Source organism: Leishmania mexicana, chromosome 26 (assembly GCF_000234665.1).
Source record: "Leishmania mexicana MHOM/GT/2001/U1103 complete genome, chromosome 26".
Taxonomy (NCBI): domain Eukaryota; phylum Euglenozoa; class Kinetoplastea; order Trypanosomatida; family Trypanosomatidae; genus Leishmania; species Leishmania mexicana.
The window spans coordinates 84,508-110,512 of record NC_018330.1 but is presented as its reverse complement, the minus strand read 5'-3'; the positions used below and the strand labels follow the sequence as shown (position 1 = coordinate 110,512).

Sequence of the window (26,005 nt, the reverse complement as noted above, 5' to 3'; positions counted from 1 at the left end):
CGCGTCATGTTGCCCTCCTCTTGCCCTCCTCTGTTTCTCCCCACTTCATCACGTGCGCTGCTGCTCATACGGCCGCCTTCATCCTCTTCCCCCTTCACGCTCCAAAAATACAAAGTCGAGACAGCGCTACGGGCGGCTTGTACGTGCACCTCTGCAAGGTGGTGAGTGGTGTCGCGCCGCCGCCGCACCGAGAGGGGCCGAATAACACACAGGGGGGGGGGAAGAGAGCGCCAGCACGACCAACACCCACGGGGGACTGCCTGACAAGGAATGAGGGACAAGGCGGCTCGGCGACGACCCGACCCGCGTCGCATGATGGTCGGAAAGGCGCCAAAGAATCACGTTCACATTGGCCTGTGTGTCCTGTACAGCGGCAGCGGATTTCGTGGGCTGCAGATCCAGGCCCACGCACCGACGTGTCACACGGTTGAGGGCGTACTAATCCAAGCACTGAAGGATGCCGGCATCATCGCCGACGTGGTCCGCGGAAGGCCTGCCGGCGAGCATCACCACTTTGCCCGCTCCTGTCGCACTGATCGTGGCGTTCACGCTATTCGAAACATGGTCTCTCTCTTCGTTCCCAAGGAGATCTTTGAGGAGGTGGGGCAGACGGAGGGCATCTGTGAGAAGCTTAACAGGCAGCTCCCGGCCACGGTTCGTGTCGCGAACGTCATGCAGCTCTCCGGCAGCTTCATCCCGCGCCACTGCTGCAACCGCCGCGTGTACCGCTATATGCTGCCACTCTACGCCCTCTTGCCGCCGTGTGACACATGGGCCGCGGTCGACAAGTACTACCCCGGCTGCGTCGCTGACGTGCAAGCGCTGGAGAAGGAGGCGGCCGCGGCGCTACGAACCCAATACGGTATCCCGTACGTCGACCTAGAGAAGATGAATGCAGTCGCGCCTCCGGCTGGTGCGCAGACGCCGCCGTCGTCGTGGCTGCGCGACCTGAAAGCGAACACGGATCGGTGCAACCAGATGCTGCGCTCGCACTTCACAGGCTCGCGCCGGTATCACAATTTCTCCGTTGACATCGACTCAAACCGTTCCGGTGTGAGCGCGAAGGTTATTCAGCCAACGACCGACGAGGCACTGCGCGCCATCTACCGCAGCGAAGTGTGCCCGCGCTTATTCTTCTTCCCCTGCTCGACCAAAGGCGGAGCTGCTGACGAGGCGCCAGTTCTGGTGCACGGCGAGAGCAGGACGGAGTACGACATGAATCTTCTCAGGTACCCGCCACGAATGCCCACCTCGCCAGAGGACACAAACGGCGGCTGCTCCGCAGCCCCTACAACGACGGCTCCTACCGGCACCAGCACCACCCCCGCCACATGCCTGTCACCGAACACGACAGCGCTGCCGTTCCTCTTTTTCCAAATCGAGGGCTGCTCCTTTCTGCTCAACATGATACGCAAGATCATCGGGTCGGTGCTGGCGGTGTGCCGCGGCGCTCGCGAGCCCATCCTCGAAGAGGCGTTCTCGCCTGAGCGTCGCGTCACGACCCCGCTGGCGCCGGGGCCGTACCTGTACCTTGCTCAGTCCACCTATCACGGGTACGACCGTTCCATTGGCGGTGCCGGCAATGCACACCAGGCTGGGCGCCTCAGAACGGTGCAGGACGCGTGGGGCGGCGCGGTTAGTGAGGCGGCGGAGTTGTTTGCGTTCCACAAGATTGCGGCCGACATCGTGGACGTGGATCTGAACGCGATGCCGCCCCTGGACGACATCCTCGCGGCGCGCGATCGTGCACTGGTGGCGAGTCGGCCGCACACTGCCGTCGAGGACGCGCATCTCGCCGAAATGAAGGAGTACAAACCTGTGCTTCCTACTCGCATTCCGTGGCCAGCCAGCAGTGAAATGACGGTGTTCTTGCGGCTACTGCGGGTCCACAACTGGAACGTGCGGCCTATCCGGCTGGACCCGGCCTGCAAAGCTCTGCGTGAGGCCAAGAATAAGAAAGAGCGGTCAACCGCCTCCTCCATGGCCGCGGCGGCATCACCGGGAGCCGAGGCAAGCACGGCGGGAGAGGTGGATGGAGACGATGCGAAGGCAAACGAGGCTGCCGTAGAGCAGGCGGCTACGCCTACGGATGGCGCAGGGAGGATGCACAGTAAAGGAAGTGGTAAGGTTGGCGTACCGGAGGGTGGCGAGGATGGCTGGTTGTACGTGGCAGACACCCCCGAGGAGGCATCGGTGCAACGCCAAGCCTACTTTGCGAGCTGGTGGAAGCGGACTCGCCCCTGGGAGTACGACGACGCCACGGGGAAGTCCTTGATGGATGGCGAAGAGGTCGGGACCGAGGATGACTTCGAGGACGGCGATGACAGTACTGCTCGGCCGCGGCGACACCGCCGTGTCTGATCAGCGCGAAGAGTGCGACACTCTCCCTACTCCCTCCCCCTCCACTTGGTTTTGGCATTTGGGTCTCTGCGCTGCTCTGCCAGCCGTGCGCATCGAAGCAGGGAAGGGCAGCTCGGGTGTTTCTGTGTTTTAACGAAGCAACCGTCATAAACAGCGGCAGAAGAGGCTCGCACGCTCAGTCTCAGTGCCGTGGCTCTTGGATGGCAGTGAGGTGATTGGCTGGCCCTTGGGTAGACGAAAGAAGCCGTCCCACACGAGAAGAACATGAGTGCTGAGCTTACGAGGTGACAGGGGATCATGCGTGCCTGGTCGCGCACAGGCACGTGTCCGCACTTTGTATTCCTGCAACGGCGGCCGACTGGCAGCGACCACATGGGGTGCAGGTGATGTGCTACCTACTGTGCCGCTAGAACTGTGCCCCCCCCCCCCTCACGCCCCGTCTGTGTTTTGCTGTGAGGACGTCCGGCGGGGCGTTGTACCCGATATGCTTCTACGCGAGACTCGTGGGTCTCTCGAGGTATACCTCGTTTCGCGCTGCATGGGTTTCCCCCGCCGTGTGTCTGCCGCTGCCCCCTGTGCTCCGTCGGAGCGACGTGCTGTAAGTTCGTTGTGCGCCGGCACATGCTCATCGGCGGGCCCCTTCCGCTGGGGCTCGCCGCCGCCCTGAAGCGGGCCCCACAGCGCAGATGCCGAAAGCGTGGCGAGGGCATCCTGAGTTGCACCGCCGAGTCCTCCAGACCCGAATGTGACGAGCCTGCGGGGAGCAGATTATGGAATGCCGCGCCTTGAGGCGACTGGGATGACGAAGCATGGCAAACAGGCAAGTGTGCAGGGCCACGGAGGACCCTGGCCGGAATCTGGCAACTTTCACCCCTGAGCTCATCTGGCATGTCACCTTGACCACCCCCTGCTACCCGCCGCACAAGCGTCACCGCTTGTGCCCTCGAGCAGGACCTGTGGATGTGGCCCGCTTGGATCAAGACATGCAGCCCACCCGAGCCTCTGTCCGGCGCTGATGGCGCAGCACATACCAGAGGAGGGGACGAGCAAGGGCAAGGGGGAGCCTGTTAGGCACATGGTCCGATGGAACAGCGGATGACTCGTCCTAGTGGACCAGAGTTAGGCCCACGTGCCGCAGAGGCACGTGGGCTGTGGGTGTTTTATGCGTCGATACGGGTAGACTTGTTCGTGTTTGAGTAACATGTACGAAAGGATTTGCTAAAGAGGATTCTTTGTGGCGCAACCAGGCCCTTTCCCCCCTCCCCCTCCCCCCGCCTTCAGCCAGACTGGGTTCACCTGCACTCCTTCCATCGCTGCATCTCTCTGCCTCCCTGACTCTCCTTCGCCGGGGTCTAACCTTTGTACGCAGCGCGTCGGGGAGTCGTCGACATCGCCCTTACGGAACACTGCGCAAAGACAAGAGGGTGGTAGCGACAAAACCCAACAGAGGGAAGGGGCGCAGAAGTGGCTTGACGAGGGAAAGCGATCATCACGACGAGGGTGTGCCCTTCGTCTCCTCCACCGCACCACGTACTCCTCCTTCACAGAGCACTCTCCTCCCCCTCCCCCCGCGCAGCGCCCCTCTCACAGACAAGCACCTCCAACAGTGTATCGAGGATGATGGACAACCTTAGTAAGCACCAAGTCTTGCGGGACTACTACAAGGAGGCGAAGCAGGCGGCCAGTGTTCCCATGAGGTGCCCCTACTGCAAGCGACAGGGCCGGTTTGCCGCCAACACCTACGAAATCGCGAAGCGCATCCCCTCTGTCATGGCCGAGGGTATGGCACTATGCCACTTCTGCGAGGCTCCGATTGGGCGGCAGGTGGATGCAGTGCTGCAGCTGCGCTCCTGGTACTGCGGGTACTGCGAGCTGTGTGTTTGTCCCGGCTGCCAGAAGCAGCAGCAGCAGCGGCGCTAGCCTGGGACACCACAACGGGTTGGCTCGGTGAGTGGGGGAGAGTGCGCGAGCCACGACGATTGACGACGCCGGGGTGCGGCAAGTGCTTGTGCTGCATGTGCGACTTTACCTCCTGTTGTCAGCCCGTCGACCAAGCCTCTTGCATGCGCGTTGCTTTCTCTCTCGCTCGCAACGCCGTCTCCCTCCGCAACCACCCGTGACGGCCTTTTGCGGTATGCGCGCCGTTAGCCCGAGCTCCAGGTGCCGGCTGCTCTGCCCTCTCACTCCTGTGTGCGCTCCTGCCACACAACGGATGATGTCAGAGTGGAGAACACGAACCAAGCCCGGTGAGGGCGTTACTGTCTTGCAACGCGACGGCAGTGCCGGTGTGTCTGCCGCGTGCTCTCCCTACGTGTGGCCTTTCGCCCATTGCACTCACAAGGGTGCACACGTCAGCGAGAGGGACTGCGGGGGCAGGGGAAGATATGGGGAGTCCATGAGAAGCTTGCAACCGTCGAACACTCGCTCCCCTACCGCCGCTGTTCTATCTGGTGTGCATCCAGAAGGTGTGCAGCGCAACATGCGCCGGTGGTGATGACGTCCCCGTGCTGAGTAACGGACATACACGCGCTTCAACCGACTTCATGTGCTTCGCTCTTTTATTCGTCCGCATACTTCTCCTCTCCCTAACACTTACGGCTTGCTTGTGTGTCTCCCGCTCTCTGTGTCGGTGTCTCTGTCTGTCGTTGAGCAGGTAGGGGGTCGTCAACCACGGGTGGGTCCGGCACTTCCACCGCGACTCGCGCACGCGCACTGCACCGCAAATTCGAAGCTCCTCCAGCCTTATTTTCTGCGGCCTCTTTTCGTTTCATTGTCCCCACCGCCATGCCCACCGCGGGCGGTTCACTCGACCACCTTCTCCCTATGCTAAGGCTGCCTCCGCAGCAGCTGAAGAAGACGCACATCTCGTGCAAGAAGTGGCTGGCACGCTTCTTCAGGATCGTCGCACCAGAAACAGGGACCGAGGCACACGATGGAGTCGCCTTCGGCGCTCTCGCGGCGCGCCTCCTCCCGCCTCAGGAGCAAGCCACCGGCTTTGTAGCGTTGAACGGCGGCACCCATGCCGGCTGCACTCCTTATTGTCTTCGCCACACTCTGGAGGCACGCGGACTGCTGCGCTGCACTACGGCCGCTACCCCGCAAAAATGCACCTGCGCCTCGCCCACTCCTGCGTCTGCCACGCCGTCGCCGTCGCCGTCGCATCACGTGCTGCAGTACAGCTCCACGCTTCCTTTTGTGGTGTGCAGCGTCCCTCTGCAGCTGCCCCGCGATCCAGTGAAAGAGGCTGGTACGGGGGTAAGTACCTTGTCCTATAGTGTCTCTGTGATGCATGTTGCTGTGGCGGAGCTGGCGCACTTTGCCGCCTCTGCCGAAGGAGCGCCTTCCTGCCCTGCTGGGGCGGACCTCCACAACGATGAGGTCCCCCAAACGGGGGCGCTGGTGCACACCTCGCCCGCGTCCTCTCCCCCTGTTGACGGCGCGGCAGTCGACAACGCACCTGTGAAGGTGGTGGTGCTGCAAGTGCCGCCGACCGCCTCGCTGTGGAAGGAGGGATCGACTTCTGCATCCTCTTCCTCGGCAAAGAAGGGCTGCGGCTTCCTCTACTTGGTGCCGTGTGACGTTGCTGCCGTGCGCTCGCGCGTTGCCCACTTGTTGCAGCGCCCGGTCGTGGGGATTGAGCGGCTGCTTCTATCCTCGACTAGTCTGTCGTGTGCCGCCGCCGCCGAGGGGGAGGAGCGGGGCGCACAAGACTGCTCCGCCAGCACGCGTCCAACCCAGTCGCTCTCAAACGGGGCATCGCCGCTAGCACGAACGTGCACCTCACACGCTGTGCCGGATGTACCTGGGCTCTTCCTTGTGGAGGACTTTGTGACGGCCGATGAGGAGAGGACCATATGGCAAGAGCTTCACAACGGACGTCCACAGCTGCAGGTGGAATATCTCTCGCGCCGCCGCGTGGCACACTTCAACCGCCGCTTCCTCTACGGAGTGAATGCGCTGACGGCTGAGGGGGACGTGGCGAACGCGCGTCCGTCTTTCTACGTGTGGATGCGCGCACGACTGCAGAATGACATGGCTGCCGGCGGCGCGCGCATCGACGGGGATTATCCCTTCCGCCCTGGCAACCACGAGTGCGACCAGCTGACGGTGAACTACTACGACTACAGTGAGTTAGGGGCGTGCGGCATTGCCGCCCATGTGGATGCGCACAGCGCGTTCGACGACGCAGTTTTCATCGTGTCGCTTGGCTCGTACACTGTAATGGAGTTTTCGCGGTGGGATGCGCCAGCAGAGGTGGCTGCGCCTGTCGGCGTCTACCTTGCCCCACGCTCCCTCGCCGTCATAACTGGGGAGGCCCGCTACGGCTGGACACACTGTATCGCTGAGAAGAGGACTGACACGCTGTCCGAGCTGCTGCCGACCTTCAGCCGAGGGGATAGGATGAGCCTCACGTGGCGGCGCGGGAGGACGCAGCGGCACACGAAAGCCGAGTGCCCGTATCCTTCTCTGTGCGACGGTGCGTAAAGACTTCCGCGTGGGAGTGGCAGCCGCTCTTTCTTTTGAACCCGCCCTCGCTGTCGGTGTGCGTGTGTGTCTGCGTCCTTCTCTGTCCTGGTTCGGGGCTACAGCATACCACATGTGCGCACGCATCATCCGTCCTCAGCTTTTCGTTTCACGCTCTTGACCTTGGCAGCTCCCGTTTCTGTCGTGGCAGATGTGCAAGCGAGCTCAGATCGGCATGAGTTGGGATGCGCAGCACGTCGGAGGGTGGAAAAGTGCCCCGACGTGTGCGAGACAACGTCTTCCTCTTCGCTGCTTCACCCGCTTTGACGCCGCTGGGCCCTCCAACTTCTCCGCTCTCTTTCCCACGTACTTGTCTCTTGCAGTCTGCATACTGCCACGCGGAACAGTGTTGCGTGCGGTCTTCTCGCTTGTAGGTCGCAGGCGTGCACGCAACTTTGTTCGTACGGACGCGTCCGCACATTCGCGCATTGACAGCGAAGCCTCTGGGGGAGGTCGTGATAGGGCGTCATGATGTACGCCCCTACTCCACTGCGCCTCTACGTGGCCGTCACGCGCGGGTTGTGTTCCAGCGCGGTGGCGGCGTCGAGTTCGACTGACGCTGCATCTTCGCCGAACGTAGCGTCGTCGTCGGCGTCGGAAGGGGTCAGCTACGCCTCGCACCTGGTTGCTTCGAAGGATCACTACGCACAGTGGGGTCGCGTGCTGCTGGAGGAGAACAGAAAGCGGATTGGTCCAGAGCAGATGTTTCGCACGGCCATTCGAGCCCAACAGCAGCTGCAGATGCTTGCGGACAAGTGGACGCCGGATGCAAAAATTTACTGCTGCGGGTCGTTGGTGACGCACGGACAGATGGAGTGGGGCAGCGACCTCGACCTTGCCTGTGTCTTCGACGACCCGTACCCCGACCACTCCGTGCAGGCGAAGCGCACGGAAAAGCTGTGGTCAGTTGTCAAGCGCTACGTGCCGCAGTTTCTGCGCAGCAATCTCTTGGCTCTCACGGAGGCTCGTACCCCTGTCGTGAAACTGCGCTACGTCAACGACGACAAGGTCGCACGGGGGCGGTACGCCGTGCTGACGGAGGAGGAAGACCGCAAGTCGCGCACGACCCTGTGGGATATACGCAACCGCCATCTGGATTCCAAGGATCTGGAGTACATCGCCACAAAGATGGGGCGGGAAAATATCGAGGGCATCTGGGTGGAGCGGACGACGTATGGCTGCCGGTGCGCGGTGCAGTGCACGTCGCGCGAGCAAGCCATCGAGGCGGTCGGCTTCTTCCCAGATGGAGTGATCATGACCAAGGGCATGCGCGAGGACTACACGCGCGACATGCTGGACCTCCGATACGTCCCGGAGATGTTCATGTACAAGTGGGATATTTCTTTTGTCGCTTACGGCGTCAAGAACAGCTACCTGCTCCGCCACTATCTGCACAGCGGCCCCCCAGCTGCCCGCCACGCAGCCATGGCCGCGAAGGCGTGGGGCAAGGCCTCCGGCGTGGGGCTGGGGACGGCAGCCATGCTCACCTCCTACGCGGTGACGGTCATGTTTGTTCACTACCTCTTGGCAACTCGGCAGCTGGCCTGGATCGACCCGTGGTCGCTAGCCCACCCAGTCCACATGCCGCGCTTCCCCGACTTCTCCCCACTTTTGGACTGCGACCCAGTCGAGCTCGGCAAGCTCCTGCACGGCTTCTTCACCTACTACGCGGCTCACTTCAACTATGAGAAGAACATTATCAGCCTCAGCCGCCCGCGGCTTTCACTGCGCTCCGACGTGAACTGGAACTTCCCGCAGAGCAAGCAGGGCACATTCAGCTACCTCCTCGGTATCGAGGACCCATACGAAGACGTCGGGATCGGCGGACTGAACCTCGGTCGCCACCTTCATGCAGCTAAGTTCAACCAGGTGAAGCAGGAGTTTGCGCGTGCGGCGGCCACGATGGAGCGCTACGTGCCGTCGAATGCACCAGAAAAGACGATCCTCGGTGCCAGACGTGGGGGTACGTCGAACCACCACCATCACCATAACCGCTTCGATTAGCCGTGTGGGCCACACATGCCTGTGCTTCTGTCGCTGCCGATGTGCGTGACCTTTTCATGTTGAACCTTTCTTTTTCCGCTGTACTGTGCCGCGGGTAAGTCTCGCTCGGTGTGTGGCGTGCGTGTGTGTCGTTCGTAAGTGTTTCGTTGTGCCTTTTTACCGAGTTGTCTCGCAGCACTCATGTGCCCGCCTCTCCCCTCCCTTCTTTAGCAAGGTGGGCGCCATCGGCGCATGTGCTCCGCTCACGCGTCGCGTCACCGCTGTTAGCACCGCGACATCTCGTGACTGCTGGCCATCTACTGCAGCTGCCTGTCGCTAGCAGGTGCCACCACAGCACTGTCGCGCTTTGCCTTTTGGAGTGCATGCCTCTGCCTCTCTCTCTCTGACTCTCCCTCCGTGCTTCTTCCCTCTCCGCGTATGAACACACACACACACACACACGCACGCACACGCACAGCCGTAAACATACGCACAGCCCCCCTCCCCCTCTCTCTGCCGTCCGCGTTGCCATCGTAGCGATATCGCACTTCCTTTGCTTTCTTTGAACCGTCACCCTTCTCCCCCCTTTCCGCTGCCCCGCCCTCGGCTGCGTCGCCTCTCCCTTCGCGTGTGTCTGCCACTGCTCCTCTACTCATCGAGCCAGACTCACGCGTTACGCTTCGTTGCTCGACGGAGCGCAGTCATTGTCTCGACGCGCGGCAACCGCACGAAGCGCGAGGCGAACCGGCTGACATACACGCCAAGCGACTTGACAGAGACACCCGCTCACAGATTGAAACACCACCACACCGACGACCATGAAGGGCTTCCTGAAGAACACAAAGTCGTCCGGCGGGTTCGACCCGGTCAAGGTGCGCGCCAACATCCGCATGGCCACCACGCGTCTAGGAATGCAGAAGAACAAGCTGGTGAACAGCGTCAAGACGCAGCGACGCAGCGTTGCAGAATTGCTCGCTCTGGAGAAGTACGACTCCGCTCGTATTCGGGTCGAGAACTGTATCCGCGAGGATGTCAACATCGAGGGCTACGAGGTGCTGTCGCTCTTCCTCGACCTGCTGGCGAATCGTGTGCAGCTCATCGCCGAAAGCAAACCGCCCAAGACGGACAAGAAAAAGAAGGACCCGAGTTCGGCGTGCCCGCCGGAGCTGAAGGAGGCGATTACCTCGGTTCTGTGGGCGAGCGCGCGTATCGGTGACTCAGTGCCGGAGCTGGCGACGCTGCGCAAGATGTTCGAGTCAAAGTTCGGTCACGAGTTTGTCGAGATGTCGATGTCGAATGCGGAGTTCTCCGTGAACCAGCGGATGATGGAGCGGCTCGGCATGTACACACCGCCGAACGACAGGTGCGTAGCCTACCTCACCAGCATTGCGAACGAGTTCCAACTGTCGAACTACGACGAGGAGCGACTTCGAGACCCAAACGGGCTGGTCGCGTCGGCAGCCGCGGCCAGCGGTGGAGGCATCGAGTTCTCCGGTGGTGCTGCAGAACTGAACCAGCAGGTGCGCGGTTCTGTGCGGACGCCATCTGGCCTCTACATCCCGCCCATGCAGGTCCCCTACGACGCCATAGACCAGCGCCTCCTGCAGCTGATGTGCGTCTAGTAACTGCGCATGTATGTAGGCTTGGGGTGGGGATGGCACAGTTCCTCTGTCAGAGGCGCATACATGACGGCGAGCAAGGGACGGAGGCGGCGAGAGGCGCTGAGAGCCTCCAGGCAAAGACGAGGGTCGTTTCGTGACGCGATCTAATCATCGGGCAATCTCCTACCCCCCTTCCTGCCTCCTGCACCTGCCTTTCCCGCTTCTCACTTTACCCCGTCTTGCGCGTCACGTATTCGCTGCCTTGTGCCTTCCGTCATCTTCTGCGGCATACGGTGTGTACCGGTTCTGTCGGTGAGCGCTCAGACACTGGCCGGGCATCGTGCTCCCAGCTAGATGTCGACTTCTCCGTCTTGCTGTGATGAAGAGGCTACGGCTGCATTCATCGCCACTTCCTGCGCCCTTGCTCCCTTGCCTCCCCGCGCACCTCTCCTCCCATTTCGTGCCTCACGTTCTGGTTTTTATGATTCCCTCCAAGGCAGCAGCGCGTATTGGAGGCTGTTGCACTGCCGCGTGCTTGTTGCTCGTCCTCTAGATGTTTCTCCCTTTTGACGGACAGCACCCCTTTGGGGGGCCGATATCAACAGGGCCCGGTACTCCCGCTCTCTGTGCGGGTGAAGCCAATCAGCCCGCGACCCCCTGCCCCTCTCCCTGCCAGTGCCGAGCCCCTCCCCCTCCCTGCTGGTGGTGCCAGGGTCAGACACCCACCTACGCGGGGATGCCAGAGCGATGTATGGCTGCTGACGTCGGCGGTGAGGCTCTTGGCGGCGCCGCGTCGGCGCGACCCGCGACCGTGGCCAGGCGTCTGTGGCATCCATATGAATAGGCAAAGTGTGAGCGCGGCGCGTGGGTACCTCACCCCCCGACCGTCACACGGCCCACACTGGTGTGGGGCTGCTGAGCCGCCGCGAGAGGGTGTGCACGAGGTGGCGACCGGGCGTGATGCGAGCGGCTGTGAGGCGGCCTGCGGGGCCGAGGTGTGGGTGGGCAGAGTATGAGGCCGAGGCGGTGCTACGGTGATCGAGTCGGCGCACTGCTGTACCGCGCGTGTGTCGACGGCTGCATGGAGCCACAGCCACACACGGGGACGGCTCTGTGAGGGTGCAGGGCTGGAGTGGCGGCGTGCTGTGTGGGGGGAGGCGTTCGAGTCGCGTTGTATGGTGCCGAGTGGACACGTTGGCAAAGCCTTTATTCGGTTGCCTGCTCCTCTCCGTGTTCCTATGCACCCGGCATTCACCCTTCTGCGCACGTGCGGCCATGCATGTACGCGGGCGTGGGTATCGATGCGTATTCGTCTGCTGCCTGTTTGGAGACGCCAAGTGGAGGGACGGGTGGTTCTTGCGGTGGTGCCGTGGGCTGCCGTTGATGTGTGCACGCGCTCGCGAGTTGTCTGTTGCGCACAGCTGCGTGCGTGTGTTCTTGTTGTCTTTCCGCTTGCTGCCTGATTTGTTTGCCGTGCCGTCGTCTCAGCGCAGCCTCCGCTGCACTCATCCACATCCCCTGCGGACGTGCGCAATCTGTTGGCAGTTGTCACTGTCGTCGACTGCGCCGCTTGCCGCGTTCACCGTTTTGTGCTCATCACTTCAGGCGCGTATTTGTGGGTATGTGTGTCTCTGTTGATGTCCCGTCATCACGCGGATGGAGATGATCCTGGCATATACAGCTGTTCCCCCCCCCCCAACCACCCCTCTGTCCACTTTCTCCACCTTATTCCTTCGCACACCGCGTTACGTCTCCTGCACTCGTCCTGCCCCGTGCATCGGTGTGCTTCAGGGAAAAGGTTAGAGAGGCGGGTTGGGGCGGGGGGGGGAGGGGAGGTGTAGACCAGCAAGCCGAGAATGCACCAGAAAAGACGGGTGCTCACCCCTCCCTCTCGTAGTTCTACACTGGCGCCCACGCTTCTGTCGAAGTTGCCTACGAAGAGTGCAGGTCTCGCGGTCATCTCGCCGGTTGCTTCGCGCTGGCCCCTTGCGCGTACTCCAAGATGACTACACATCCACCCGCCTTGCCTCAGCAACCCTCTCCCCCTCCCTATGTGTATGTCTGCACACCAGGGGTAGTAAAATATGTAGAGGCCGTTGATGAACACCGCCCCTCAAGAGGCCTCATCTGTTTCTTCGTCAGCCGCTGCGAGCACCGTCGAGCGCAACTGTCCCTCTCCCACTCCGCAACTCTCTCTCTCTGCCTCCTCCTCCCGTCTGTGTTGGCACTTCGGTGAGCAGTGCGAACCTGCCTCTGACGATTTTTTTCCTCTGCTCCATTTCTCTGCGGCTCTTGTGCACTGCCGTCTGCTCGTGCCGTGTGTGCTGACCGAGGCCGTTCGCCGCCCCGTCCTCTCCTCCCCTGCGCCGTCTGCTCCCGGTCGAAGGCGCATCTCACACAGGGGAGAAGGCCTGTGCACGTTGCGCCCCATCTCTCTCACTTATCGCCCCCCCCCTTGCATTGAGTTAGGGCAAGAGGGGCATGCGGGTGCGGTGACACGCGTATGTATGCCGCCTGCACCTGCCTAGGGAGTTGCCTGTTTCGTAACGCAACGCACGCCAACGCTTTACAGCCACACAGAAGCTCCAGTACACCTCGCATCCATGAGGGCGGCACGCACGACGAAGGGCCTCGTCGAGGCTGCCAGGCAGTGTCTCTCGGAGGGCACGTTTGCGCCGGAAAAGGCGGCCGAGCTCCTTCAAGCTGCGGTTCAGCAGGACCCCACGTATGTGCATGCGCTCGTGTTGCGGTCCACCTTGGCCTCTCGCCTCGGCCACCTAACGTCGGCCCTCGCCGACATGTCACTCGCGATTGAGGTGGACAAGGGCAGCAATGACCCGCGCCGCCTCGCGTCCCTCTACGGAGGCCGGGCAAGCCTGTCCTACCGCATGGGCCGGTACGCGGACGCCGTTACCGACCTGCGCAGCGCGCTGCGGTGGGAGCCGGATAATGGAATGTGGTGCTACGAGCTTGGTCGCGTGCACATGCAGCAGGGATGCGTGAGCCTCGCGCAGTGCTGCCTCCAGCAGACCCTGCAGGAGCCGATGTGGTCTCGCGTCAACGAAGCAACGCGGCCGAAGGTGTACGCCCTGTACGGCCGCAGCTGCCTCAGAAGCCGCGAGTACAAGAAGGCAAAGATGTTGCTTGGCAAGTCTGTCGAGTTAGGAGGGGAGGGGCCCGCCTCCGTGCTGCACGACATGGGACTTGCTTACTACTTCGAGGGTGCCTCCCTTGTTCCGGCGGTTGAGTGCCTGACGCGGGCGACGGAGATGGACGCACAACCGCTGGAGTACCCCATGCACCTTAGCCTCGCACTCGTGCGCAGAAAGCGGTACGCCGAAGCACTGTCCAGGATGAATGAGGCGGTCCTGCGAGGACAGCAAGAGCACTGCCTCCGGTTCTACCGTGGCTGCATCGAGATGGAGTTGGGCATGGGTCCGCAGGCGCTCATCGACTTGCAAGCATCTACAGCGATGGAAAAAGTCAGGCAAGAACCAGGGGGAACGACACCGCAGAAGACCGCCGCGCACGCGTGCCTTGCCATGGGGCTGACTCACATCTTCTGCAACAAGGACCTCCCCTCCGCGGCAGCGTCCCTTGAGTCCGAGGCGCTGCAGCAGACCCGAGAGGTGTCGATCCGGTTATGCGCTGGTTTGCTACTCGGGATTGTGCGTCACGAAGGGGGCGACCGGCACGCAGCGCTTCGTGCGCTGCAGAACACGCTGCAGGTTCTGAGGGAGACCGCTTGCGGCAACTGCAGCGGGGGCGGTGACGAGGAGCCGCCCTCGCACATGAGCAAGCTGCCAGTGTGCGTGGCAGATGTGGGGATACTGACACACACACACCTTGGACTCGTGTACAGCGATTACGGCTACACCGACCTCGCCGCACGCCACTTCCGCGAGGCTCGCCAACGCTCCTCCCAGCATCACTGCGACGCCGCTCAGAGGGACATCTGCTTCTTCCGACTTGCTGTGTCGGAGGTGGAAGTGAAGGACCACCTAGGAGCGCTGCAGACGCTGCGAGCCAGACCCTTCAGCGAAGGCGAGCCATCTACACCGACGACCGACCAACCCTCACCGCCGCTCGCAGGCGCATCCCAGAGCAACTCCACCCCTAGAGAGATGGCCGACGTCAAAGAACCTAGCATTGAGTCGTCGGCAGAGCGTGCGAAGCACGAGTCGCAGACGGCTCGACCTATGAGCACCTCCCTTGCTGCGTGCCATCGCGTGTTGCCGGGAGAGGTGGAGCACCTGCACGCCGTTATTCTCAGACGGCTGGGTCGACTGCCACTGGCGCTCTCCTGGGCGACCGCCGCGATCGAGGCTAGTCAGAGTGGGGCCGGTGAAATCTCCTCCACCGCCACCTTGGCTGGTGGACGGGCGGTGCCCGCCTTGCTTTACAACCGCGCGCTGGTCTTCTTTTCTCTAGCCCGCTATGCGGAGGCGCTGGCGGACGTGCAGGAGTGCACTCGTGCTTGCAGCGAGGTCGAGCGCGCAGTGGCGCTTGGTGCTGAGGCGGCTGACCCCTACTACCTGCAGGGTCGCATCCATCACTCCCTCGGTGAGCACGGTGCCGCTCTTGATAGTCTCACCGAGGCGCTGAAGCTTAACCCCTCGCTGCAGCGCACTCCGCCCTTCGCGTATGCGTACGGTGTGCTGCTCGCGATTGCGGGGCGACTCAGCGAGGCCCTCGCAGCTTTCACTGATGCTATCATCGCCCATACCGAGGAGGCTGCTGCGGCGGCCACGGCACGCGGGGAAGAGCCCCCGCTCTTGGGTGGTGGGACGGAGTGCGCGCCGCTTGGGTACCATCATGAGCGTGCGAAGATATATCAGCAGCTCGGCAACTACGCAGATGCCCTGAGGGACTACAACGTGGTTCTGGGATGCGCCCCAGGCGCACCGCTGACAGCGCCCCTTGCAGGCGACACGTCGACCATGACGTGCCCCTCAGCCTGGAACGCGCTGGTGAACCGCGCACTCACGCTAAAGGAGCTGAAGCGGTACGACGAGGCAGCGATGGACTGGAATGCTGCCCTGCGCAGCGATCGGAGCGGTCTCCTTGCCACCTTAACGAGTCACGACGTGTACGAGCTGCCGTACATGCACCTGTGCTTGCCTGGCGAGGAGCTGACTACTGTAGCGGTTGAGGAGCCGGTGTAGCGCACCGCATGCGTGCTCTCTCCGCTCCTTTCTGTGTATGGGCGGGTGGGGGCTTTTTTTTTACTCTCTTCTGGGCGCGCGCATCAGCGCACAATGCGCGAGGCCGTTGTGGCAGCTCTCATGGTGTGCCCAGTCGCCCTTTTCTAGTGCATGTCCGCGCGTCGCCATCTCGCCCTTTGTTCTCCATGTAAACTACCTGCCCACTGTCTCGCGTCGCTCGCTCGGCGTTGTTGAGGCGTGGAACCGAAGCGGCAACACCGAACGTTTCACGCACACAGGGTCTTGGGCGTTGTGTGCGCATCCGCGTGTCGATTTGTATCGGTCGTCGAAGACTTAGGCGCATGCGTGTCTCTCACCTTCCCTCCAACCGAGCTCCGCTCGGATCCTCGTCCGCCTCGCTCCGCTACAGGCAGACAGGCACGCAGGCGCTTCGCGGCAGGGCGTCTGCGCCCCTGTCGCAGCAAACGGCGCATCGGTGAGGTAAACGAGCTCATTTGTGTGAGCAACGGACGAATCTCTCCTTCCCAAGGCGTGCCGTTGCAGACGCCACAATGACATGAAGCGCCTCGCGTATGACGGGCCCTTCGACGCCTCAGCGCGACGTGCGTCGCCCCCCTCGCTCGCACGGCGTGCGGGACGGGTGCCCGCTCGAGTACGGATGGCTGCCTTCCACCTCCTCTGCTTCGGCCACGTCTCTTTGCTACCCTTTTTGGTTTATTCGGGACTGCTGCTGCGGCTCACCGTCGCTACGTCCCCCTCCCTTTTCCGGCGTCGATCTCCCCTCGTGTGCCCTCACGCACGGGGGTGACCCGTCACGCGCACGAAAATCCCAAACGCACGCGCATAGAGGACGAGACGCACAGGTAGGATAGACCGTCGCGTCTTTGCCGGGGGGTGGTTCTGGGCATATGCGCCGTGTGCGACAGAGGCTTGGGGTGCGGTGGCTCTCAGGCTCGACAGCCGCGACGTGGCGCCTGAATACCGAGGTGGTGGGCCCTTTTCGAAGGTGCAGTACGGCCGCTGAGGGCACCGCACCTTCCGCCTCTACAACGCCCTCCTCCGCGGCGCCCCCTCTCCTTCCGTCGTCGTCGTTGGCGACCTCTCTGGCAGCACCCAAGATCCTCTCCGATGCCGCCGCACTTTTTGACCACTACTTCGGCGACGTGTCCACCACGCTTGACATCGCTCCCGTCAAGCGACCGCATGTTGTGGGGAGTCTCGTGTGTGCTTTGGAGGAGTATCCGATCAGCGTCGTCCTCGTGGAGCAGTGTTGCGGCACCTCTGCCGAGGCCGTGACCGAGAGTGTGCGGTGGAGGGCCATCCATAGTGCACAGGTAATGCGTGGGGTGTCGTGGAAGTCAACAAAGACGTTTCTCGTTCATCACCTGTGCACTGCTCGGCCGAATGTGATCGAGCTGCTTGACGCCCTCGATTTGACACTACGAGTGCGGCTGCTGCGGCAGGATGACCTCGCTGCCACTGCTGCTGAGCAGGAGAGGACGAGTGGCGACGAGCGCGGCGTCGCCTCCGATGTGTCGTCGCGAAAAACCAAGAAGTCGACGGGGCAGAGGTGGCGGTGCTCCGCTGAGCTGTACGATACGTGGCACACACAGCCGCGCTTTACGCCTGTCGAACCCGCCGCCGGTGGCGGCGAGGAGTCGGGGGACGATGAGGTCGGTGAGCTGCTGGATGTAATCGAGGGGGCCCTGACACGGGTGGAGGCGAAGCTGCGGCAACTGCACATGCGATACGCAAGGGACAGCGTGGAGGAGGCCTGCAGGTTTGTCCAGGAAGCCGGCGGCGACTTCTGCGAAATGCAGCTCACAATGCGTGGCCTTCGGGCGTGTATGGAGAAGGGCGACCATGCTCTATACCATGCGACTCGGCACTGCCCGTGGTGGGGCGAGGTGCGAGCACGCCGTTCCTGGTCTCTCCAGTGCAACGCTGACATGGACGTGAAACACTCAAAGGCCGTGGCGTTTCATCTCTGCCTTGCCTTCACGCTGCACGCCACCCGCAGCGACGAGACCAACGGCGAAAGTGGCGTGGCAGCCGTACTTCAGTTGTCTGAAGCACATTGTGGGCTCGCTCAGCTTGTGGACAACAAGGCAGCCGATGGCGTGTCCCGCCGCTACACAAACCCGGCGAGCTGTTCGGCACTTCTACAAGACCTGTACGCGGTATCCACCCTTTCACGCATACTGGCAAGTGGGCGCTTGTCTCCCGCTACAGACTGGACGTGTGGACCGATGGACTTGGCAAATCATCTCGTGAGCGCGGCGGCCGTGCTTTCTCCGACGGTCGCCTACGACTGGATTGGCGCCACTCGAGGCGGCAGCGAGTCAGTTGCGCAAGGAACGCCATGTAGAGCGCAGGAGACGGTGTCCACTGCCGCGGATGTAGGACTGCCGGCTTGCGTGCGCTGGAGCTCCTTTGTGGGGCGGGCCAACTTAGACGACTTTGTAGTCCATCTCCGTGGGGCGATTGGTTCACGAGAGCGGAGCGCCGCGACAGATAGCTGTGCTTTGCCACCGCTGTGGCCGCAGCTGGGTCTTCTTCACCCCGGCACACCCGAAGACCGATGCGCCGCCTTGCGAGAGCTTCTCCGGCACGAGCATGGTCTGCGGGGGTTGCCTCGGGTCTCGGTAACCGTATGCACCACTCCACTCTTCTCGCTCGAGTACGACGCGGAGCTCATAGTAAAGGACAGTGATACCAACGCGAAGCGAGTTTCACATTGTACGGCAGGCGACCTCACCAGCATTCAAATCTTGTGCGGTGATTGCTACGCGGACGTCGCGGCTGCGGCGCAGGTACACACGCCATGGGCAGCTCCACTCTGCAACGCCACTTCAGCACCTCTGCCGGCGACCACCGCGGTCGCGCAACGCGGCAAAGGCGATCACATGGACACGTGCTCTGTTTTTCCCGACACGGGCAATCGAACCCACGACGCGACCAACCCCGCGTTTGATGCGCTGGAGTGCATCTCGGTGGACGTGCTCTCCATCAGCGACTCCATGTTGGCGATGGGGTTCACCTCTGCGACATGGACCGCCAACACAGCGAAGCTCGTGGCAAAGCGTGGCGACAATGCCGCTCCTGCTGTGTTCGAGGGTGCGAATACACTCTCTGGCTACCGGCGAATTCTCCGCTTCTGTGCGAAACGACCGGTGTACAGGACGGCGTACCTACCGCGGCGCAGCACGCTACCGGAGGCGCTTCAGCGTCTTCTCGTCACCATGGCGTCCAGTGGGTCCAATGCCGACGACGACGTTGACACCTGCAAGCGAAGGGATGACGAGTGGCCGGGTGCGCACACGGAGGAAGCAGCGATTCTTCACGATCAGGAGACGCGAGCTGGTCACACGCGCCTCGGGCGTTGCGGCACGCTGATGCTCGTTTTTCCCTTCAACGCAGGGGCCGCTGCGCTGCAGGCGCAAACGAGCGCCGCTGCCAAGAAAATGCAACAGACTCTTTTCTCAGCCGTGCAGGAGCACTGCCGTGATTCGGCGCGGCTGTCCGTGTGGATGCCTGCTCACACCCGCTCCATGGAGGCTACCTTCTTCCACTCCTGGCCTCTGACGGCGCAGTGGCTGGTGCCTCACGGCAGTCCACTTCATGCGTCGCTGACGCCGGTGTTCTGCGAGGAAGCAGCGATACCGCGGCGGCGCAATGCCGAAAAAGTGGCAGAGGACTCTTCAGGCCATGGCGCCACCAAGTATGATCTGCACCTATCCACCACGGCTTCCCCGTCAGCGTCGTCTGCGCAGGCGTGTAGCGGAGCGGAGCCATGCTCGCCACCGTTGACCACGGCGGTAGTAGTGCGGCTCCCTGCCAGTGCGGCGTGGCTTTCATCGGCGCATACTGCGATGAGGAGGGCTTTGAAGCTCTCACGCCCTGACCTGTTTGCGTATCCTAGTAACAGTGTCGCCCCATCGACTGCGCTTGGCGGGGAGGAAGGTAGCGATGCCCCGGCAGGTGTGGAGGGGCTGCTTGTGCGCTGCGCGACCTTCACGCAGGTGGTCGAAGCGCTGCTCTTCACAGCCACCTTTTGTGAACTGACCGCGTTGGACGCGGAGGCCGTTCTCAAAGAGCTCTTTGGCCACAACGTGTACACGAAGAAATGCGGCGCAGTGACGGAGTTGTGGCTCGTCGTCGCGCCACGCATGTCGCCGGTACGCCTGTGCACTGTGAGCATGAAAGAGGGCAATCTCGGCGGGTCCTCGGAGAGAAAGTGGTCAATGCTGCTGCAGTGTGTAATGGACGCATCCTGTCCCGAAGCGAGGGCGACCGTGGAAGCAATGCGGCACCTGCGAAGGTGTGTTGCGGCGCTGGCCACCGAGAGTGACCGTGGTTGTCTGCCGCCGCAATGCCAACTATCGTGCGAGTGGGTCCTCAGGCCTTCGACTGCCAGCGAAGAGGAGCCCGTGGAGTGGACTCAGGTGTTTGTGGCAGAGCTGGTGCGTGGCTCACCTGTGCCGTCGACGTCGGCTTCTGGACCTCGGTGGTCGAAAGTCTCCATGAGGCGGCGAGGGCTAGGGGACGTTGCGGTGCAGTCGAGCGACGGTGCAACCTCCGCAAAGTTGCCGACAAGTGTGATGCATCGCGAGGAAGGGCCAGACAGCTTTGGTGTCTTGTGGAGGATGCTACACTCTCCTGCCCTGCAACCCGCACAGACGGCCAGCCTGCCCACCGCGGCGTCCGGACAAGAGTTGGCCAGTGCGCCCATTCCTTCTCCTGGCGGGTTCATCAAGGCTGCCCAAAGGGCACTCGCGCGGCAGCGCGGTGTCGCACGCGTGACTCACCGCTACGACAAGGAACTGGGAGGCGTTGTTGTCGAGGGGTGGGGACGGCTGCGGCAAAATGGGAGCGAGGCGCCATGCGAGACGCCGGTAACACTTGTGACTGAGCCGATGGCCCTGCACTGTGTCCCCATGCACTTGATGCAACTTTATCATCGCCTTCTAGTAGAGACGCACGAGCTTCCCCGTATCCGGGAGGCAGTGTGGGAGCGACTGGGGGCCGAGTGTGAGAAGACCTCGACAGAGACCATCGTGCAGTCTCTATGCGAGACTCTGGGCTGCACGCCTGCCGACCTTCAGAGCGTGGAGGTGCGGTACATGAAAGTGTGGACGGCGCGCCTCGAGCTCCCTCTTCGCGTTTTCGGGTTCTCTGCTCCTGTGACGCCGTCGCCCCCTTCATCTCCGTCTGCGCAAAACCCCTGCTGCGACGCCCCGCCCGCGCTGTACGTGTACTGCCATCGCTCGTCAAAGAGGCAAGCGATACGGAGTGTCTACACTCTCCTCTACCAGTGGACTCGCTATCCACAGATGGTGGCGTCGGTCAACGACGCACAGTTTCGCATTGCGAGCAACAAGAGTGCCGTGTGGCCCCGCTGGGGTGCCGACTCTCCATCGTCGCCGTCTGCGCCGCTACCGTGCCCAGCGACGACTGCCACAGCCGAACCTAGGCCGCCAATGATGATGGAGTCCGCAACTTGTGCATCAGAGGCTTGCGCGGCACCGACGGCTGCGCGTACGCCTCAGACGCTGAGCTCCGTCCTTGACGCAGCCCACGCGCGCATGGAAACGTCTCTCGGCGCACTCGTAGGCTGCAGGGACGGCCACGTGACACTGCGGCTGAGTCAGACGTTTGGGCTGCAGCTGATGTACGGCGTGGGTGCGGCGAAGGCGCAAGTGGAAGTAACCGAGATGGAGTCTGTGCAGCTCCTGCGTGAGGCGTGGGTGCCGCTTGTGTGGGCGCCAGCGCAGATTCTCAGCGCAGAGGTCTCCGTACTGCAGCGCCTCCTCACGCGCTCCACCACCACCACCGGCGGTGGCGATACCGACGATATGCGAAGCGTTCTGCGGGAGCTCGTTTTCACCAATGGCCTGGCGCAGCGAGCGGCATTGCAGAGCGGACGTGATGTGCGCGCGAAGGAGTTTTGCGTCTCGTTTTTCCGTCGCTACTTTGGCTGGCGCGTGTGCGAACGCGAGGACGTCGAGGACATCTCCGTCAGCGATGACCAGAGCACCGTTGTGATTGTGCAGAAAGCTGAACAGGGTGCGCTGTCGCATGGTGGACAGCGATCCAGACCGAAACGCGTCGCCTTCTCGTGTCACAGCGGCGCGGCGCCGCCCGGTGAGCTCAGACACGCGACGGGTACTCTCCAGTTGACGCAAATCGTGCCTGGTGCTGCAACGTCCGTCCGGCTTGGAAGGATACTTGTTGAGGTGACGGGTGCGACCCCCCAAGCCGCCTTGGACGCCCTCTGGGAGCCGTGCACCCTCCAAATCGAATCCGTGTTCGGCGTGTCGCGCAGTATGTCGCCACGCGAGGCAGACGATCAAATGTTGCGCTTTATGCAGTCGCAGCTGGAGTAGCCCTCTGCCAACTCGCGCATGACTCGCAGAGGGGGAAGAGGCAGGGAAGAGCGTGTGCGTATGCGATGGAGAGGCACATAGTCCCCTGACAGGACGCGGGGCACGCAACGCGACAGAGGAGGAGGACATTGATGTTATGTTTGGGCTTTGCCGGATCTCCGTTTGCCCCACACGTGCATGCGCCCATGCGTGTGTGCGCCTTTGTCGTATCCTTTACAGATCTTTTCTTTGTCATTCGTCGGCGAAAACCACAAGCGACGGGCACGACGCGCATGCATGCTCACGTGCACAGTCGCACAGATCGTGAGGGGGGGGCAGCAGCGATGCAGACGCACATGCACAACGATGGAGGATGGAGGTGCGTGCCCGGTCGGTAGCACAGGAGACTTGGGAGGGCGGGCGGGAGAGGGAGAGGTCGCCATGGCAGGTTCGTCCTTCATTGGTCCGCCCTCTTCCCCCCACGCCGCCTCTCTTCTCCATCGGGTCCCGCTAATGCGAGATGCGGCTTCGTGCCGTCAAAACTGCACTTTCTCATACCTCTCGCAGCCCCCCCCCCTCCCCAACACACGCATAAACACACACCTACACACCCACATTGCCTCGTCTTTGCCCCTCCTCCCTCCTCTCTCTGCACCCAAACGACCAGCACACGCGCCCATGTGTCTGTGCGCACGCGCAGAGTCCACGAGAACAGAACAGCGAACAACGAGAAACAACGAACGTTACACACACGCACACACACAGAGGCGTATGGAGTGACGACGCAGTCGACACTAACGCACACGTGCGCGCAACACATCGGACGAGCTCCCGACGCATAGAAGGAACACGCGCAGACAAAGCGCGCTGAGGCGCGCGTGGTTCGGGAAGGAGGCTGCCTCTTGGGTGAGCGTACGGCTGCTGCTGCTGCTGCTATCCGTGCACGCAAGATGGACTTGAAACAGAGCGATCTTGATGACTTGGCGACCATCGATCTCTCAGACAGTTTCATCGAGGCGAACCTCGGCACCAGCAAACGCTTTGACGAGTGCAACTCTCGCACCACACTGCAGGATGTATGCGCCGCCTTTGTGCAGTCCTTCCTGGTGGAGAAGGGAGAGTGGATCTCCTCGCTGCACGTCTCCCTGAAGGAGTGCCTGACGGTGCTGGAGGGGATGGAGACGGTGCTGGAGAAGTTCATTGAGCAACTTGATCGAATCCAGCATGATATTGGCGAAGTGCGCGAGGCGCTGGCGAGAACGTCTATTGAGCTAAACAACGCGCGGGTGACGGAGCGGGTCCTGTGGACCGCGATCTCGCACCTCGTTGTACCGCCGGAGCTCGTGCAAATCGTGACGCAGTCGAATGATGGGGAGCTGGGAATGCTTTTTCAGCTGACGCTGCGTGAGCTACTCAAATACTTGAACTACCGAAAAGGCACGTGGCAGCGGCAGCAGCCAGCCCATTCGGAGTTCCGCGGATCCGCTGCGTCACCTGCCACCCGTAGCGGTACCGCCCCCCAGAGCACCTCTCAAGAGCTGCGACTGCCGCTGACGGAGTTCACCATCTACACGGAGCTGCTGAGTATTCTGGACAGTCTCACCGTGTTTGCGTGCATCAAGGTGCGCGACTATCTCGCGCGCAAGCTGTATGTGCTGACGGTGCCCAACACGAATGTGTGCATCCAGCAGGAGAACAGTCTCAAGCAGCACGCCGTCTTTGTCCACTTCCTGCGCTCCGCCCCGCCGTTGCTGCAGCACACCTTCGCGCGCGCCACGGAAGGCAATCATCAGCTAACGTTGGTGCCCTACCGTATCACCCGTGCCATCTACAACGAGTTCAAGCAGCAGTACTGCCTCATCATGTCCTCGCTGTACCTCCGCAAATTTCAAGGCTACATCCTAACCCTGAATGCTATGGAGTACAACACCGCGGCGAGCGCCTCCTTCGGCTCCGTGGGCAGCAACTTGCTGAGCGGCTTCACGAGGGTACAGCCAGCTGCGCCAGAGACCATGTACACACTGCCAAGCTTGACAGCTATGCGTAGTAAAGGATCCCCTGGCGACGACAAGGTGTTCCAACTTGGCTCACGAGGCGAGATCTTCGCTCGGGTCTTCGCGCCGCCGCTGATCCCAACGCTCGAGAAGGCAGCTAGTCGCTGGCACTCGTACGAGGAGACGCTGCGTTCCGTGCTGCACCTGCTCAGCGACACAGTCACGCACGAGTACCTCTTCACGTTCGAGTTCTTCGCCGGCGATACGTCCGTCCACGTTGACGTCTTCCAGCCGACGCTGCAGTTCATTGTCGACTACGTCTCCGAGGCAGTGCTGCTGCAGTCCTCCGGAAGTGTGCGGCAACTGATGAACCAGCACCCCCACGCAAGTGCGAACCAGCGCGCGAAGGATGACACCTACGGCTTGCTGATACTGATTCGCCTCTGTCACGAGTACCGTTTTTACATGAAGACGGTCCGCAAGCTGGCGTGCCTGGACACGTTCTTCGACTCACTTCTAGTTCTCTTGTGGCCCGCCTTCAAGCGCACATTCGACACCCAACTCGTCGCACTCCGCTGCGCACAGGTTTCCTCGCTTGCGGCGGTCACGGGGCACATGCGCTCGGTCGCGGAGCGCATCGCAACGGTGCACCCACTTGTCCGAAATTATACGGCGCTCTCCTGCTCTCTGCTGGGCATCGCTCTCGGGGCGGCGGTGGCGGAAGAGCGAATGGCGACGGCCCAGTCTGAACAGGCGAATCCGGCGCAGCAGTCGGACAGGCCGTCCTCAACAACGTCATCCTCGTCGTCGTCTTCTGCAGGGCACCTCACAAATGCAGGCAACAGTGGTGGTGGTCGTCGTAGCAGCCCGCGACCAGCACCCCCACGCAACTCATCTAGTCTGGACGTGAGTCGCAACATGGTCGCCGGCCTCATGGGCAATGCCGCTTCGCGTGCCTGGGACGATCCAGAGCACGCAGAGTTGCGTCGGCTGGCGGTGCAGATGATGGCGGCGGAGGATGAGGAGGACGCGGCGGAGAGTCAGAGCCGTTTCGTCGCGCTTGTCGGCAATATTGACTTTTTGCGTGTGCAGGTGATTCACTATGCCGAGGAGATCGTCAAGCACATCCTCGCGCACGCTGGCTTGGCGGCCTCGTCGCAGTCTGTTGGGGGCGGCGGCGATGCTGCGGTGATGCGCGACGCGTACGTGGTGAACCAACTCCACTACATGTTGACTGCCGCGCAGTGCGCCGTCTTCCCTGGCGAGGAACAGCGCGGCGTCACGTTGGCAGACCGCTTCGACTTCAGCCAGCTACGCAACATGTACAACACGTACCGCACCCGTTTGCTTGAGGAGCTGCTGGACATGCGCTTTTACGACTTCTTCAACGTTGCGCGAAGTGAGGAGGAGGTGCCGCCGCCCGTGCTCCTCCGCATCGCGGACCACTTCCTGCTCTCCTGGAAGCCGGCGCTCGATGCACTGCGGACGCAAGTGATGTCTCTTATGTACGACGCGCAGCTGGCGAACGAGGTGATCGCGCAGGCTTGCATGGAGTGCCTTGTGTGCAACACGCGCTTTCTCAAGATCATCTCCGCTGCAGTGGAGTCGCATCCGCCGGCATTCGCGCGGAGACCTATCCGCACGTTGATTGTGTCGAACCAACACATCCTTCTGCACATGCGGAACTACTCGATGCACATGGACTCCTCCAGCCTGCAGTGATGACACACGCCGACAGAACGGTCGACCTCTTTCTGTGTTTGTGCGTTTTGTTCTTTACAGTGTGACAGGAATGCTCCTCACGCAACACATGCCTCGGTGGAGGGAGGTGGTGGTGGGGGGAACTCGGCGGCCCCTCTGCTTCGCCGGAGGAGGGCGAGGCCGTTGTGAGGGAGGCGTAAGAGGGCACGCGCGCCGGTGTGCTGTCCCCGAGCTCCCTTTTGCTGCCCCTCTGCCCACACGGCAGCCGTTGCACCTCGTCACTTCACCCGCGGTGTGCCTTCCCTCTGGGC

The 26,005-nt window shown here is 62.2% G+C and overlaps 8 protein-coding genes across 8 annotated transcripts; all 8 read left to right on the top strand.

The window, feature by feature from the left end:
• Positions 1-270: 270 nt before the first annotated feature.
• Positions 271-2,361, top strand: LMXM_26_0420 (pseudouridylate synthase-like protein; the record flags this gene model as incomplete). Its single annotated transcript, XM_003876297.1, has 1 exon — positions 271-2,361. The coding sequence occupies one exon, from the start codon at positions 271-273 to the stop codon at positions 2,359-2,361; it is 2,091 nt and encodes a 696-aa protein (XP_003876346.1).
• Positions 2,362-3,978: 1,617 nt separating this feature from the next.
• Positions 3,979-4,281, top strand: LMXM_26_0410 (conserved hypothetical protein; the record flags this gene model as incomplete). Its single annotated transcript, XM_003876296.1, has 1 exon — positions 3,979-4,281. One exon carries the CDS (start codon positions 3,979-3,981, stop codon positions 4,279-4,281), a length of 303 nt encoding a protein of 100 aa, XP_003876345.1.
• Positions 4,282-5,145: 864 nt separating this feature from the next.
• Positions 5,146-6,846, top strand: LMXM_26_0400 (conserved hypothetical protein; the record flags this gene model as incomplete). The annotated part of the gene is made up of 1 exon (XM_003876295.1): positions 5,146-6,846. The coding sequence occupies one exon, from the start codon at positions 5,146-5,148 to the stop codon at positions 6,844-6,846; it is 1,701 nt and encodes a 566-aa protein (XP_003876344.1).
• A 510-nt stretch (positions 6,847-7,356) lies between these two features.
• LMXM_26_0390 (RET2, RNA editing complex MP57) lies at positions 7,357-8,889 on the top strand (the record flags this gene model as incomplete). The annotated part of the gene is made up of 1 exon (XM_003876294.1): positions 7,357-8,889. The coding sequence occupies one exon, from the start codon at positions 7,357-7,359 to the stop codon at positions 8,887-8,889; it is 1,533 nt and encodes a 510-aa protein (XP_003876343.1).
• A 797-nt stretch (positions 8,890-9,686) lies between these two features.
• On the top strand, positions 9,687-10,490 carry LMXM_26_0380 (conserved hypothetical protein; the record flags this gene model as incomplete). The annotated part of the gene is made up of 1 exon (XM_003876293.1): positions 9,687-10,490. The coding sequence occupies one exon, from the start codon at positions 9,687-9,689 to the stop codon at positions 10,488-10,490; it is 804 nt and encodes a 267-aa protein (XP_003876342.1).
• A 2,582-nt stretch (positions 10,491-13,072) lies between these two features.
• Positions 13,073-15,634, top strand: LMXM_26_0370 (conserved hypothetical protein; the record flags this gene model as incomplete). The annotated part of the gene is made up of 1 exon (XM_003876292.1): positions 13,073-15,634. One exon carries the CDS (start codon positions 13,073-13,075, stop codon positions 15,632-15,634), a length of 2,562 nt encoding a protein of 853 aa, XP_003876341.1.
• A 908-nt stretch (positions 15,635-16,542) lies between these two features.
• Positions 16,543-22,020, top strand: LMXM_26_0360 (conserved hypothetical protein; the record flags this gene model as incomplete). Its single annotated transcript, XM_003876291.1, has 1 exon — positions 16,543-22,020. The coding sequence occupies one exon, from the start codon at positions 16,543-16,545 to the stop codon at positions 22,018-22,020; it is 5,478 nt and encodes a 1,825-aa protein (XP_003876340.1).
• A 929-nt stretch (positions 22,021-22,949) lies between these two features.
• Positions 22,950-25,715, top strand: LMXM_26_0350 (conserved hypothetical protein; the record flags this gene model as incomplete). Its single annotated transcript, XM_003876290.1, has 1 exon — positions 22,950-25,715. One exon carries the CDS (start codon positions 22,950-22,952, stop codon positions 25,713-25,715), a length of 2,766 nt encoding a protein of 921 aa, XP_003876339.1.
• Positions 25,716-26,005: the final 290 nt, after the last annotated feature.